Source organism: Dendropsophus ebraccatus, chromosome 3, assembly GCF_027789765.1.
Source record: "Dendropsophus ebraccatus isolate aDenEbr1 chromosome 3, aDenEbr1.pat, whole genome shotgun sequence".
Lineage (NCBI taxonomy): Eukaryota > Metazoa > Chordata > Amphibia > Anura > Hylidae > Dendropsophus > Dendropsophus ebraccatus.
Window position 1 is genome coordinate 52,173,197 of NC_091456.1, and position 12,550 is coordinate 52,185,746.

The 12,550-nt window shown below is 43.4% G+C and overlaps 2 protein-coding genes across 2 annotated transcripts in view; both read right to left on the bottom strand.

Annotated features, from left to right (window-relative positions):
- Positions 1–10,248, bottom strand: part of DAPK1 (death associated protein kinase 1) — a 104,443-nt gene extending 94,195 nt beyond the window's left edge. Inside the window, exons 1-2 of the mRNA XM_069961761.1 lie at positions 10,101–10,248; positions 602–742 (exon numbers count right to left, since the gene is read on the bottom strand). Coding sequence (XP_069817862.1) covers positions 602–663 — 62 coding nt within the window. The 5' untranslated portion in view covers positions 664–742; positions 10,101–10,248. The remainder of the gene's footprint in view (positions 1–601; positions 743–10,100) is intronic.
- Positions 1–12,550, bottom strand: part of CTSL (cathepsin L) — a 325,166-nt gene that overhangs the window by 135,228 nt on the left and 177,388 nt on the right. The window lies entirely within an intron of this gene.

Here is a 12,550-nt window from a genome sequence, read left to right on the forward strand (position 1 = left end):
GTACACGTGACACCAGCCATATAAAGCACACCTACTAATGAGAACATCAGATCAGCTTTCTTCTCTCGCCCTGGACTGCAAGATACCGACTAACAATAGTTTGTCTGTACAATTAATATACGTATGCAAGAGCTCTATGTACATAGCCAGTGTAGACAAAAGCTATTATACAGAAAGCCAATACACTAATGCAAGCAAGCTACAAATGTAGTCCATGTATCAATGCAAAGGATAGCCCTTTACCCTTAATGTTACACTCTCAACTAATACATAGTATATTTTCATCTTTATGTACAATGCGAAAACTAAAACTAAAAGGTCAATCGCTATTTGCATAGGAAACAGTGAGTCACAAGTGTTTAACAGCTAGGGCATACTATATCATTTTCACATGAGCCGGCTGAGTGTAGCTTAACCAATTTAATGGTCCTCCTATTACCAGAGGAAAGTGGTAATTGTAATTATACATATTTAGCACAGTGGCTGCATAAAAGAGAACCATCAATCAGAAGAAGGGCTTGCCATCCCGTCCAGTCCCTGCACTCAGCTAAACAGCCAGCCACAGGCATACAATACCCGAGCCAAACTCGCCGCTCCTTACCTTCCAAGCTCTTCTCCAACGTCATAATAATCCTCCAGGTTTTCTTGTCTGAACACTGTCATGGCGTCTCAATGCTCTGTACAAGCCCAGTGTTTTAGGCACCCGCTTAGATTGTTGGGATCACTTGACATCTTATACTTCCTGTATGGGAAAACATGTATGGGAAAACAAAGTAAATAAATATACTGTACACACAAGTACATTGATATAGCAGTCATATTTTTAAAAAATCTGTATGGAATATTTTAACAGTACAATTTCAGCTTAGTTTTCCTGGATGGCAATCTGCAAAATTTATGGAATCTGCATGTGTTGGAATGTTACTTTCTAGGGTTGGACATTTCCCAGGAAGCTCCTTTAGGCAAAGCTGATGAAGGCCACGCTTGGCCGAAAGTCATCCCTACCGTAATCTGATGCATACTGCACTACAATAAATGAGCAAAACCATTTTGTGAGTGCCGGGTTTTCTCTGCATTCTTCTGGATATCACCGCCTCAAGCACCACCGACCTCCGGAGTGTTGTCCTTCCTACATCTATCAAGCTCAGTAACATAAGACCTGACGAAGAAGACAGTATTGTTCTTCAAAACACATTGGGGGAGATTTATCAAACTGGCGTAAAGTAGAATTGTCTTAGTTGCCCCTAGCAACCAATCAGATTCCACTTTTCATTCCTCACAGATTCTTTGGAAAATGAAAGGTGGGATCTGATTGGTTGCTAGGGGCAACTAAGACAATTCTACTTTACACCAGTTTGATAAATCTCCTCCATTATGTTAATATTAAAACTTTGTTCTCTGCATAATGGCTTGGTATTTAACACAGTCCCCGGCAGGAGGACACAGAGGTGGTAGCGCTATTGACAAGCTACCATTTCCCCATCCCCTTTTAATGATCTGTAGCTTTAAAGGTATTAATGTAACAGCAAAATATAACAGCAAAACTGTCTAGTTTATGTTTAGATAGTTTTTTAAATTTCTCCATGCCATCCTGGACAGCTGACTATTAAACAGTGTTGGAAGGTTCCAAAAGACGGCTCCCCTGTGCCAACTTTCTAAACTTCCAAGATGAGAGGGGGTGGGTGTATATCCTGTTCATCATGTCCAACCAACAGCTGCATGATGTTGCCGATGTTACGTAAGAAGATAGGAAATTAGCATCGGAGAGCAGGAGGCTTTGATTGGGAAGTATTCTGGTCAGTAAAAAGGAGTAGAACAAACAGAGGAAAGACTATAAATGTAAGGACTTGCACCTTTTTCTGTACTTTGATCCATCTCTGGTTTTGGCTATATACTGTACATATTGATCAAAATACTATAGGGCACATTTATCAAAGTTGCACCCCTGGCGTACACCACAGAAAAGGCATCCGTGGCATATACCAGAGGCAAGCCCAGCTCACCAGAACAGTGGGCAGGAGGCATGGTCTCCTCCCACGCCTAAGTTATCATGGTTTATGTCTGAAAAACAGGGATAAACCATGCAGAAATCTACCTGCTGCGGAACAGATGGAAGGCTCTATTACACAAAGCAATTATCAGCCGTATTCGACCGATATCAACTGATAATCTCTTTGCGTAATAGAGGACAATGATCAGCCGACATGCAGGATGTCAGCTTATTGTTGTCTTTCAACATGTTGAAACGTCAACGATCTAGATGGCACCGATAAGCTGCCGTCTCTCCGTGTAACAGGAGCAGCTGCAGCAGACTGCCACGATCTATCGATCACCAGGCAGCCCCCTCCCCCCCCTCGCTCTTACTCAATAGCTGCCGGCACATGTAATAGCTATGACAGTGAGTGGGGAACGAGGAGCAAGCGATCCCTGACTTTCTCCTCTGAATCACCCCATGTAATAGGGGCTGTTGCTCTCTGTGCAAGTCCTGTAACAGGTGCAGGTCTCGCCGGCACAAGCCTCTTAGTAAATCTAGCCAGGTAGATGGAAGCGGGGCTTTAAGACAAGCGTTCTCCTATGTGTGATCCTAGCCTTTGGGTCCAGAAGTGAGTGATCTGTAGAATCATAGGTGTAGCACAGTACTGTAATGTGTTTCTTTCATAGGCCAACTCTACCTAAACTGATTTATAATCTAGGTCAAGTTGGCAGAATCTCTCCTCCATGTTTTATTAGGGTATAAAAATAAAAAAGGGTGTCTTCTGCCTCAGCTTTAATTCCTGGGCTCATTTCAGTGTCAGGTAACGTCATTGTGAACACTCTTACTGGTTACTGATTTTCATGAAAACTACAGGAAACGCATTGTCCAGGAGATTAGGTGAAACTGCTGCCAAAAGGTAGAAACCACAGAGCAGCCCAAACACAAGAGAAGCCCATGAGGGTGGGGGTGGCATGAGCACCAAAGCATGATATGGTTATTGTTTCTAGGAAGAACGTGCGTCTCGGCCAGGACATCTGATGGAGCTTCTTAGCTAAATAACAGCTGTCAACTTTATCTTTAGAAAAACATGTCTAAGCAAACAATGCAAACAAGTTACATGTTTTACATAGGTTGCAAATGAAAAATCACAACGCAGAGAAAAGTTTCACTTCCTTTAACTTGTTTTCTAGTCTGAGCACAACAATATGCATAACCTCCTTCCCCCCTGGAAATGTCCAATATGTCAACGGCCTTCAAGCTGTATAGAGTAAGAACACAAGATTGCTACATCAGTGTAACCCAACATATAGCAGGTTATCAACTGGTCATGAAAAACTATAGAAAAGTCCTCCAAAATAAAAAGTCTGCAACTATCTCTGTTTCTAACCAAAGGAATGTCCTACTGTAGCTGGTATTCTCTATTCAGCCTCTCCTAAAGTCTTGTGAATTTCCACATTATACTGAGGTTCTGTGCTAGAAACAAGACTTTCTAGATTGTTGGGTGCTGTATTAAAGGAATTCCACTGTATATACTCTATACCGATACAGTGGTGCCTTGGATTACGAGCATAATTTGTTCCGTGCTTGTAATCCAAATCCACTCTTAAACCAAAGCAAATTTTCCCATAAGAAATTACTAAAAATGCAGACAATTGGTTCCACACCCCAAAAATAATAATTTTTTAAATTCTGAATAACATGTAAAACAAATAAAACAAAAATTTAGAAAGAGCTGAATATGTGATATTATAAGTTACTGTACAGAATAGCAATCAGCATGTGGTGTATAATGTATAGTAACTGCATAAACATGAAAAAACAGCAGTTTGTAGAAATCAGGAAGTGATAATCACAGAGCTGTGCAGGAGGACAGCGACAGAAACTTTTCTATACAGCAGTGTGTACGGATGAGTGCAGGCATCAGTGGCACAGTGACCGTGGTCGCAGCGGTCGCCGCTGCGCCCTGGCCCGCCACGGAGGGGGGCCCGAGGCCCCCTCCTTGCCTCAGCACTTCCCTCTCCTGCACCCGCCCACCGCTGCATTGATTGATCACTCTTGTGACCGCAAGCAGTGTTTCGCTTGCGGTCACAAGAGTCAGTGTTGGACAGGCCCCCAGCTGATGCCCGGGCAGCACAAGCACCAGGGAGCTGTGTGCGCTAGGGCTGTTACTTCTGGGTCAGGGAGTGCGGCGCTCCCCGTGTCGGAAGTACCAGCCCCAGCGCTCACTGGGAGGCAGGGGCTACAGGCAGCACACATGGAGGAGTCGTCCCTTCTGTCACCTGGTGCCCTCTCCTCTCATCCTTTTCTCACGATCCTGCGCTCCGGGCCAGTATGCAGCCTGCTTCTCGCCCGCTGCCATGATCCCCTGCCCGTAAATGCTATGTCTTCCCATACGAATGGATCTCCGATTATGTCATGACCACGTGACCGGCATGTGTGAGAGGAGCTAGCCTGAAGTTTACATGGAGTGGGGTAGTTTTACAGAAGAGACAGAATGCAGGTGGGAGCAGTGGAGGCAACCTGAGGAAGAGGGTATGGGGAGCAGCATAGGGGCAGTGTGTGTGGTGCAGGGTATGTGAGGAGGCACATAGGGACAGTGTGTGTGGTGCAGGGTATGTGAGGAGGCACATAGGGACAGTGTGTGTGGTGCAGGGTATGTGAGGAGGCACATAGGGACAGTGTGTGTGGTGCAGGGTATGTGAGGAGACACATAGGGACAGTGTGTGTGGTGCAGGGTATGTGAGGAGACACATAGGGACAGTGTGTGTGGTGCAGGGTATGTGAGGAGCCTAATATGTCTGTCTGGCAGATTCTGTGGATTCGTGGCTCAAAGAAGTTCTCATAACGGCCCAGGACGGATGAAGAAGATGAAAAGGGAAGAACTCTGATCAGAGAAGACCTCCCCTGTGAGTCACTGGATATAACTGTACTGTAATTTATATGGTGTACAGAACCTGTGTGAAGCTGCGTCTGCTTCTGTATGACTGGATGAGGTGATAGTGATCTGTGTACAGTGGATTTTGTTCAGTAGCAGTGGTGGTGTTAGTCAGTATGTAGTGTAATATTTGCTACTTGTAATCTGGTACTGTGTTTTATTGGATTTAGCATACAGGATTTAGTCAGTAACAATATGGTGGTGATGGTAATGGTTGTGGTGTGGTGGTAATATTTGCCCCTTGTATACTGGTTTATTGGTAACATTGGTCAGTATACAGGATTTGGTCTGTAACAGTATGACAGTAATAAGTATGGTGATAATTCCTTCCTATATACTGGTATTGTTGGTAATATCGGTCTTAGATAGATAGATATTATCTATCTATCTATCTATCGCATCGCTTGGTCGAGAAAGGGGGGGCCCCAAGTTGAACTCTTGCACCAGGGCCCAAGGGACATTAGCTACGCCCCTGGCAGGCATATTATAGCTGGAATGGAGAGGATGGAAAACACAAGGGCTGACATACTGCAGGGAGCATGAAGGAATGAGCAGGATATATGTGGCCACAGTATAGCAGCACTCTCTGTCCAGGGTGAGAGAGGTTACATCTATGAAGAGATTACCTCCACAGTCCTGTCCCCTGATACGAGCCCCAGCCTGAAGTGGATCTGCTATGATTTGGAAGGTGAGGGAGACTTCCTGGGTCAGTGTACAGTGCTGTAGACCGTGCTATGCAGACCATTCCGCCCCCCTCCCACCCAGTACAGGGAGCTCTTAAACCAAAGCAATGCTCTTAAACCAAGTCACAATTTTTAAAACCTGTTAGCTCTTCTTGCAAAACGCTCTCAATCCAAGTTACTTTTAAATCAAGGTACCACTGCATACCATATATGACATGTGAAAACAATCTAGGAAAGAAATGGACCCCAGGAAAGCTGTGCAAAAAAGAAAATGTGAGTACTCACTAGTCACAAGTTTCAGAGATAAATACTTTATTGGCTTCAACTAAACCTAAGGGCCTGAGGGTGTTCACAAGATCTAATATACTTTTTGATTCTTTAATTTCACAGATTTTTAACCCCTTCAAGACCGAGCCCTTTGATGCGCTTTTTTTTCCCCACCTACAGGGCTGGTTGAGGTGCAATTTTTTGCGCCATGATCTCTAGTTTTTATTAATATCATATTGATGTAACACAAAAATTTTGATTGATTTTCTGATATATAATTTTTTTAAAAATTCAACAATCTTGGTGTGTGTGTGTGTTTTTTTTTTTGTTTACGCCGTTCACCTTGCGGGAACAATAATGTTATATTTTAATAGATCGGACAACTCCGCATTCTACGATATATATTATGTTTATTTACTTATAATTTTTAATAGTTTTTATAATGGGCAAGAGGGTATTTTAAACTTTTATTGGGAGGGGGGTTTATAAGGTTGTTTTATACTTTTAAAAACAGTTTTTAAATTACACTTTTTTTTCACATTTATGCGATGTTCACACTGCGTATGAGTAAGGCCGTAGTGCGAACCGCGAATATATGCACGTAGTTTTGAGGTTGATGCGTTCGCTTGAAAGTATACGATATACGCCCGCACAGTGCACACTACGTATGAGCTTACGGCCGGATCGTATGCGGCGCCGTGAAAAATGAACAAGACCATTGTTTGAGGACGGAAATGTTCCAACTCACGGCTGTGGATTTCCATGCGGTCCCGTACGAAGTACTTATTTCAGCCAAATTGAACTTGATTTTTCGATCCAAAAGCTGCTAGACATTGTTAGCCATGTTTGTGCAGCCCTTGCCTTTAGTGTAAAATAATAAAATATTAACTCACCTTACCATGTGCAGAGACCAGAACAGAAGACAGAGTTGCAGACACCGGGGAAGACCCGAGGACACCAGGGAACATGGTGTGGTGAGTTAATATTTTTAATATTGGTGAGTTAATGATCAGCCAATGATCGTTTCATTGGCTGTTCATTCTCTCTATCAGGGTGGGTTCATACTGAGGAATTCTCGCGGATAAACTCCGCTGAATTCCGTAGGCTGTCCGCACGCCTTTCCGCCGGCTCCATAGATACCATTCTATGGGCCAGCGTATTCCGCTATCCGCCGTGTACGGCGCCGTTCTTTCCACGGTTACCGGCCGGTTCTCAAGAACTGGAGGCCGGGCGGCCCGCCCCCAGTGGGAGGGAATTCCCTCCCCTGTATGATGCGGCTCCGTTAGAATTAATGGAGAATCAACGGTGCCGTACACAGGAACCAAGCCGCGGTTCGAAAAACGGACCGCGGCACCGGCTTCCTTGTGACTGCGCCGTTCTATCCCTGTGTCAAGTTAAAGTGGATGTACCTGGTGGTACATCCTCTAAGTTTTGCCCATGGATAGAACAGAGCCAGCACAGAGAAGCCGGTCTTTTTTTGAACCACAGCCCAATTTTTTTGAACCACAGCCAATAGAATGGCACCGTACATTGGAACCGAGCTGCAGTTAAAAAAAAAGGACCGCGACATCGGCACCGTTTTATCCAAGTGAATACTGCTGGTACATTCGCTTTAAGCTGCATTCACTCATGTTTTTGGGCAACTTTTTGACGAAAAGCTTCTTTTGATGTTTGTAGCACAAAGAGTGTATTGGACATAGAATTTCTCCATATTCTCTTAAACTGACTGTAGGGGATGAAGTGTAGAAAAGCTAAATATTACTATTAAGTGTTACAGTGTATAAAATTAATCGTCTGAATCCACTGATTTCTTACAACAAAGTAATCACCCGGAAACAGCACAGCTGGGCACACCTGCAGTGCGTCTCCCCGAGGACTGTGGAGTCACATTAATGCTCCAACCTCTATTCCTCTAATTTTACAAACTCCTGTTCAAACTTCAACTACTTCATAAATTGCTCGAGTATAATAATGTACTGTAGTAAAATGGTAACAAAGCTTTTCATCACCTATATAAAGTAAACATGCAGCAAACTATGCCTTTTATAAATATATATAATAAATCTATATTGGCCAAAATCTTAGGTGAATACACAGTGTTAGCCACAAAGTTCTTCCACTCCAGCCACTAACAGAGCCTGATTACTTACAGATGCCAGAATTGTACCTGTCTACTGGCATAAGACTCTCCATAGAGCCTGTACTAAGTCTTAAAGGGGTTATTCAGCGCTACAAAAACATGGCCACTTTTCCCCCTACTGTTGTCTCCAGTTCAGGCGCAGTTTGCAATTAAGCTCCATTTACTTCAATGGAACTGAGTTTCAAAATAACACCCAATCTGGAGACAACAGTAGGGGGAAAGTGGCCATGTTTTTGTAGCGCTGGATAACCCCTTTAAGGTCACCATACATTTTCATAAGCCAGCTATTTTCCTCTCCATATGAATGCTGGGCTCACCCAAATGTTCATGTGTTCTGAATGGGAAGATAGGAGGTAGGCTGCTGCCAGACACCTGCCAGAGAACCAAAGCTCTCGGCAGTTGAAAGCCACCATGCCCAATCCTTCTCTCCTCCGACAACCCCCTATACATGTTAGACAGTTGGCCTAAAACTTGTTGTTTGGAAAAGGACACTATCATGACAGTATCACCCTAGATACACCCCTTAATTCTTCTGGTACCCTAGGTTACATAAGTATAGCAAATTAAGTTGGAGTCCCAGCCCACACACACGGCAGAGCAATAGGGTACTTTTTTTCCATTTACTATAAGCTGAAACGGGACATGAAACAGTTGGGCCTTATTACAGGAGCCGATCTGGAGGAGTAAGCGAGCACCAACCTGTCACATCAGTGACTGCTTTCTCCTCGTTCCCCACTCACTGCCAGTGCCATTACATGAACTGACAGCGAGTAAGAGTGGGGAGGGCCGCAGGGAGCTGCGGTAGGGGCTCCTCGGATGATTTTTAGATCATCTGGGGAGCTGCTGCTCCTATTACACAGAACGACGGCCAGCAGACCATCGTTATAGTTCTAAATCCTTTCAACAAGTTTAAAGACAAGGATCAGCTGACATTGTGCATGTCCGCAAATCGTTGCTTTTTTCACAGGAGCAATTGCACCAAGTGATTATTGTCCGTAACAGCCGATAATCGGTCAAATACCGCCAATAACTGCTTGGTGTATTAGGGCCTTAACGCTCACAATTCAACTCAGCCAGGTTCCGGACCATTGTTCTCATCAAATACTTAAATTTACATTGGTCTGTTCATCTTCTCCAGAACCCATCCAGCTTTCCCATAATCATTTCATTTCTGCCTACAATTTTTTTCTTTCCATTACATTAATATAAATTTGTCCAACTCCCCCAGCACTAATACCATTTTTTTTTAGGATCCTCTTTGCTGCCTCCCCCCATTTATCATTATTCATACTTTATGATTAAGCTCCGTATGTGTCATGTAAAGAAAGTTGTGACTAAAATTGTAATGACCAGTATGGAAAATCTCTTTACCGTTTTATTGTTGCAAGAAACAAAGATAAGAAAAACCGCATGGGAAAATTGTCAGATTCCTACAGCGTCTCTATACTATATGCCCATAGGTTGATGGGAGAGGGGGGGGTATCTTTGGGACAGTCACTGGAGCATGTACACCTGGTGTCCGCTTTGTGAATTTAATCTTTCCGTATGACAATGGTTTCAACTTTCATATCTAAACTGGCATCCTAAGGACTTATTCTAGCCGGCTTATATCTTATAACGTGTATATAACCACCTATATCCATAAGAGAGGACAGATGCATCAGGAAGCCAGTCGCCCATCCCTGGATGCGTGCAGCTGGCCATACTGATCTGGTCGCTGCAGTATATACTCCATTCATATATGGAATATGACTCTATATACAGAGCTGCAATCCCACCTGCTGTTGCCACTGTCATACACTGTTACTACAACCATTACACATTACATCCACACCACAGAGACATCATTATTACCAACCGCCTGCATCACATTATTAATTATGGTCAATAATTAATCGCCAGCCACGACCGCCAAGCTTTATCGTGACAAATGAGCTGGGGGGCACTGCTGTCCCCACAACCACCATATCATGCACTACAATAAAGCCCAGCCTTTTCTATCAGTGCCAACAGATAGGAGCCTGCCCCTTCTTCCCAATCACCGAGGCAGCAATAGCAACAAGGAAAGCTGAGAGCGAAAGAAAGGGAGCTGCGGCTTACCAGACAATACCAGGGCGCCATAGGGCTGCAGCAGCACAGACCAAGGGACAATGCTCAGGAACAACATGCGTCCAGTCCAGAGGTGCAGCGTCTTCTCTGTGCTGTCCAACAAGCTGCCACCAGCACAGCCAGAGTGCTGCCTGGGAGTGCACTGACTGAAGGAGGAGGAAGGCTGTGAAGGAGGGGAGAGGTGGGAGGAGGAGGCGACAGGGCAGACTCTCATGGGGAGGGGTGGAGGGAGAATGTGGCAGGTATACTACTGGGTGAGAGAGAGAAGGAAAGCATGGAGTGAAAAGCTTTACCTCAGGGCTGAAGTTACCATCATACTCACATCTCATCCTCGCCGTAACGCAATGTTCTGTATGATATAACTGGTAATAAAATAACAGAAAGCTGCAGAATCTCCTGCAGAACAATCCTTCAAAAATCATTGTGACTTAACCCTTTGAGGACCAGGCCCAAAATGACCCAGTGGACCGCGCAAATTTTGATCTTAGTGTTTTCGTTTTTTCCCTCCTCCCCTTCTAAGAGCTCTAGCACTCTCAGTTTTCTATCTACAAGCCATGTAAGTGCTTGTTTGTTACAGGAATAGTTGTACTGTGTAATGGCATCATTCATTTTACCATAAGATGTATGATGGAATCCCAAATATATTATTTATGAAGATATAAATAGGTGAAATCGTAAAAAAGAATGCAATATGGTAAAGTTTGGGGGGTTCCTGTGTCTACGTAATACACTATATGGTAAAAGCGAGATGATACTATTACTCTATAGGTCAGCCCGAACACAACCATATGCAGGTTACACAGATTCTCTAATGTTATATATGTATTTTTTTTTATGAAATCCTTTTTTTTTGGCAATTAATTATTAATAAAATGGGCCTATTGTGACGCTTATTACGGTTTTATTTTTTCACCTACGGGGCTGTATGGGGTGTCATTTTTTCCGCCATGATCTCTAGTTTTTATTAATACCATATTTGTGAAGATCGGACATTTTGATCACTTTTTATTGATTTTTTAAAATATATAATGTAACATAAAATCGGTAATCTGCGCACTTTTTCCCCTCTTTTCGTGTACGCCGTTTACCGATCACAATGACGCTTGTTATATTTTAATAGATCGGACAATTACGCACGCTACGGTATATTATATGTTTATCTATTTATTTATTTTTATATGTTTTATTTATATAATGGGAAAGGGGGGTGATTTCAACTTTTATTGGGGGAGGGGTTTTGGGGTTGTGTAATAGTGTTTTGAACTTTTTTTTTTACACATTTGAAGTCCCTTTGGGGGACTTGTACATACACTACTTTGATTTTTACACTGACCATTGCTATGCCATAGGCATAGCATTGATCAGTGTTATTGGCGATCTGCTCATTGAGCCTGCCTGTGCAGGCTCAGTGTAGCAGATCGCCGATCGGACCGCACGGAGGCAGGTGAGAGACCTCCGGCGGTCCGTTTCAACGATCGGGGTTACACTGCGGGGGTACCGATCGGTAAGTGACAGGGGACTCCCCCTGTCACTTACACTTAAACGCCGCTTAAACTTAAACTTACACTTAAACGCCGCTTACACTTAAACTTACACTTAAACGGCGTTTAAGGGGTTAATGACACGCTGCAGCGTGTCATTACCGGTGAGTTCCCGGCTGCTGATTGCAGCCGGCCCCCACCTGCTATAAAACGCGCTCCTCTCCGGAGCTCGCTTCATAGCCGGAGAAACATCCAGGACGTAGAGTTACGTCATGGGTTGTCTGGGGACAGACTTCAATGACGTAACCCTACGTCCAGGGTCGTCTAGGGGTTAAAAAAAACTTTAAGGGCTTGTTCACATAACTAAAAACCACACAGAAAAATCTACCAAAAATCAGCATGGAAGAATGCTACTTCTGTGGCAAAAAAAAAAAAAAGTTTTTCTTTTAAAGCGTACTTTTTTCCCACATCTCCCACTGAAACCAGTCGGAGATGGTTTTAAAGTGAAACCATTCTGGGACTTACTACGCATATGAACATGCCCTATCACATACTTAAAAATGCCTATTGAAGAACAAACATCCGTATCAATAACCACCAGCAACAATGGCCGTTATTTGCCCTTATTTTTACATTGTGGGAACATATATGTATTAAGTAGCACCTCTTTGGTGTTGTTTTTTGTATTAATACTTTTTCATTTTGATTATTATCTACTTCTTGCTCTTCCTCTGTAAAGCAGCTCATTCCCAGTTTTCTTTTCTGTTGCCTTACCTGACCAGCTCCAGGCCCACAAATTAATACTATGGCTGTCCTTAAAGTAAAAAACTTTTTCTTTTAAATAAACTGGTTTCATAAAGGTATATAGCTTATCACTTTGTAATTTACTTCTATTGTCTTCTAGTACTTATCAGTTGCTGTATGTCCTACAGGAAGTGATGTATTCTTTCCAGTCTGACA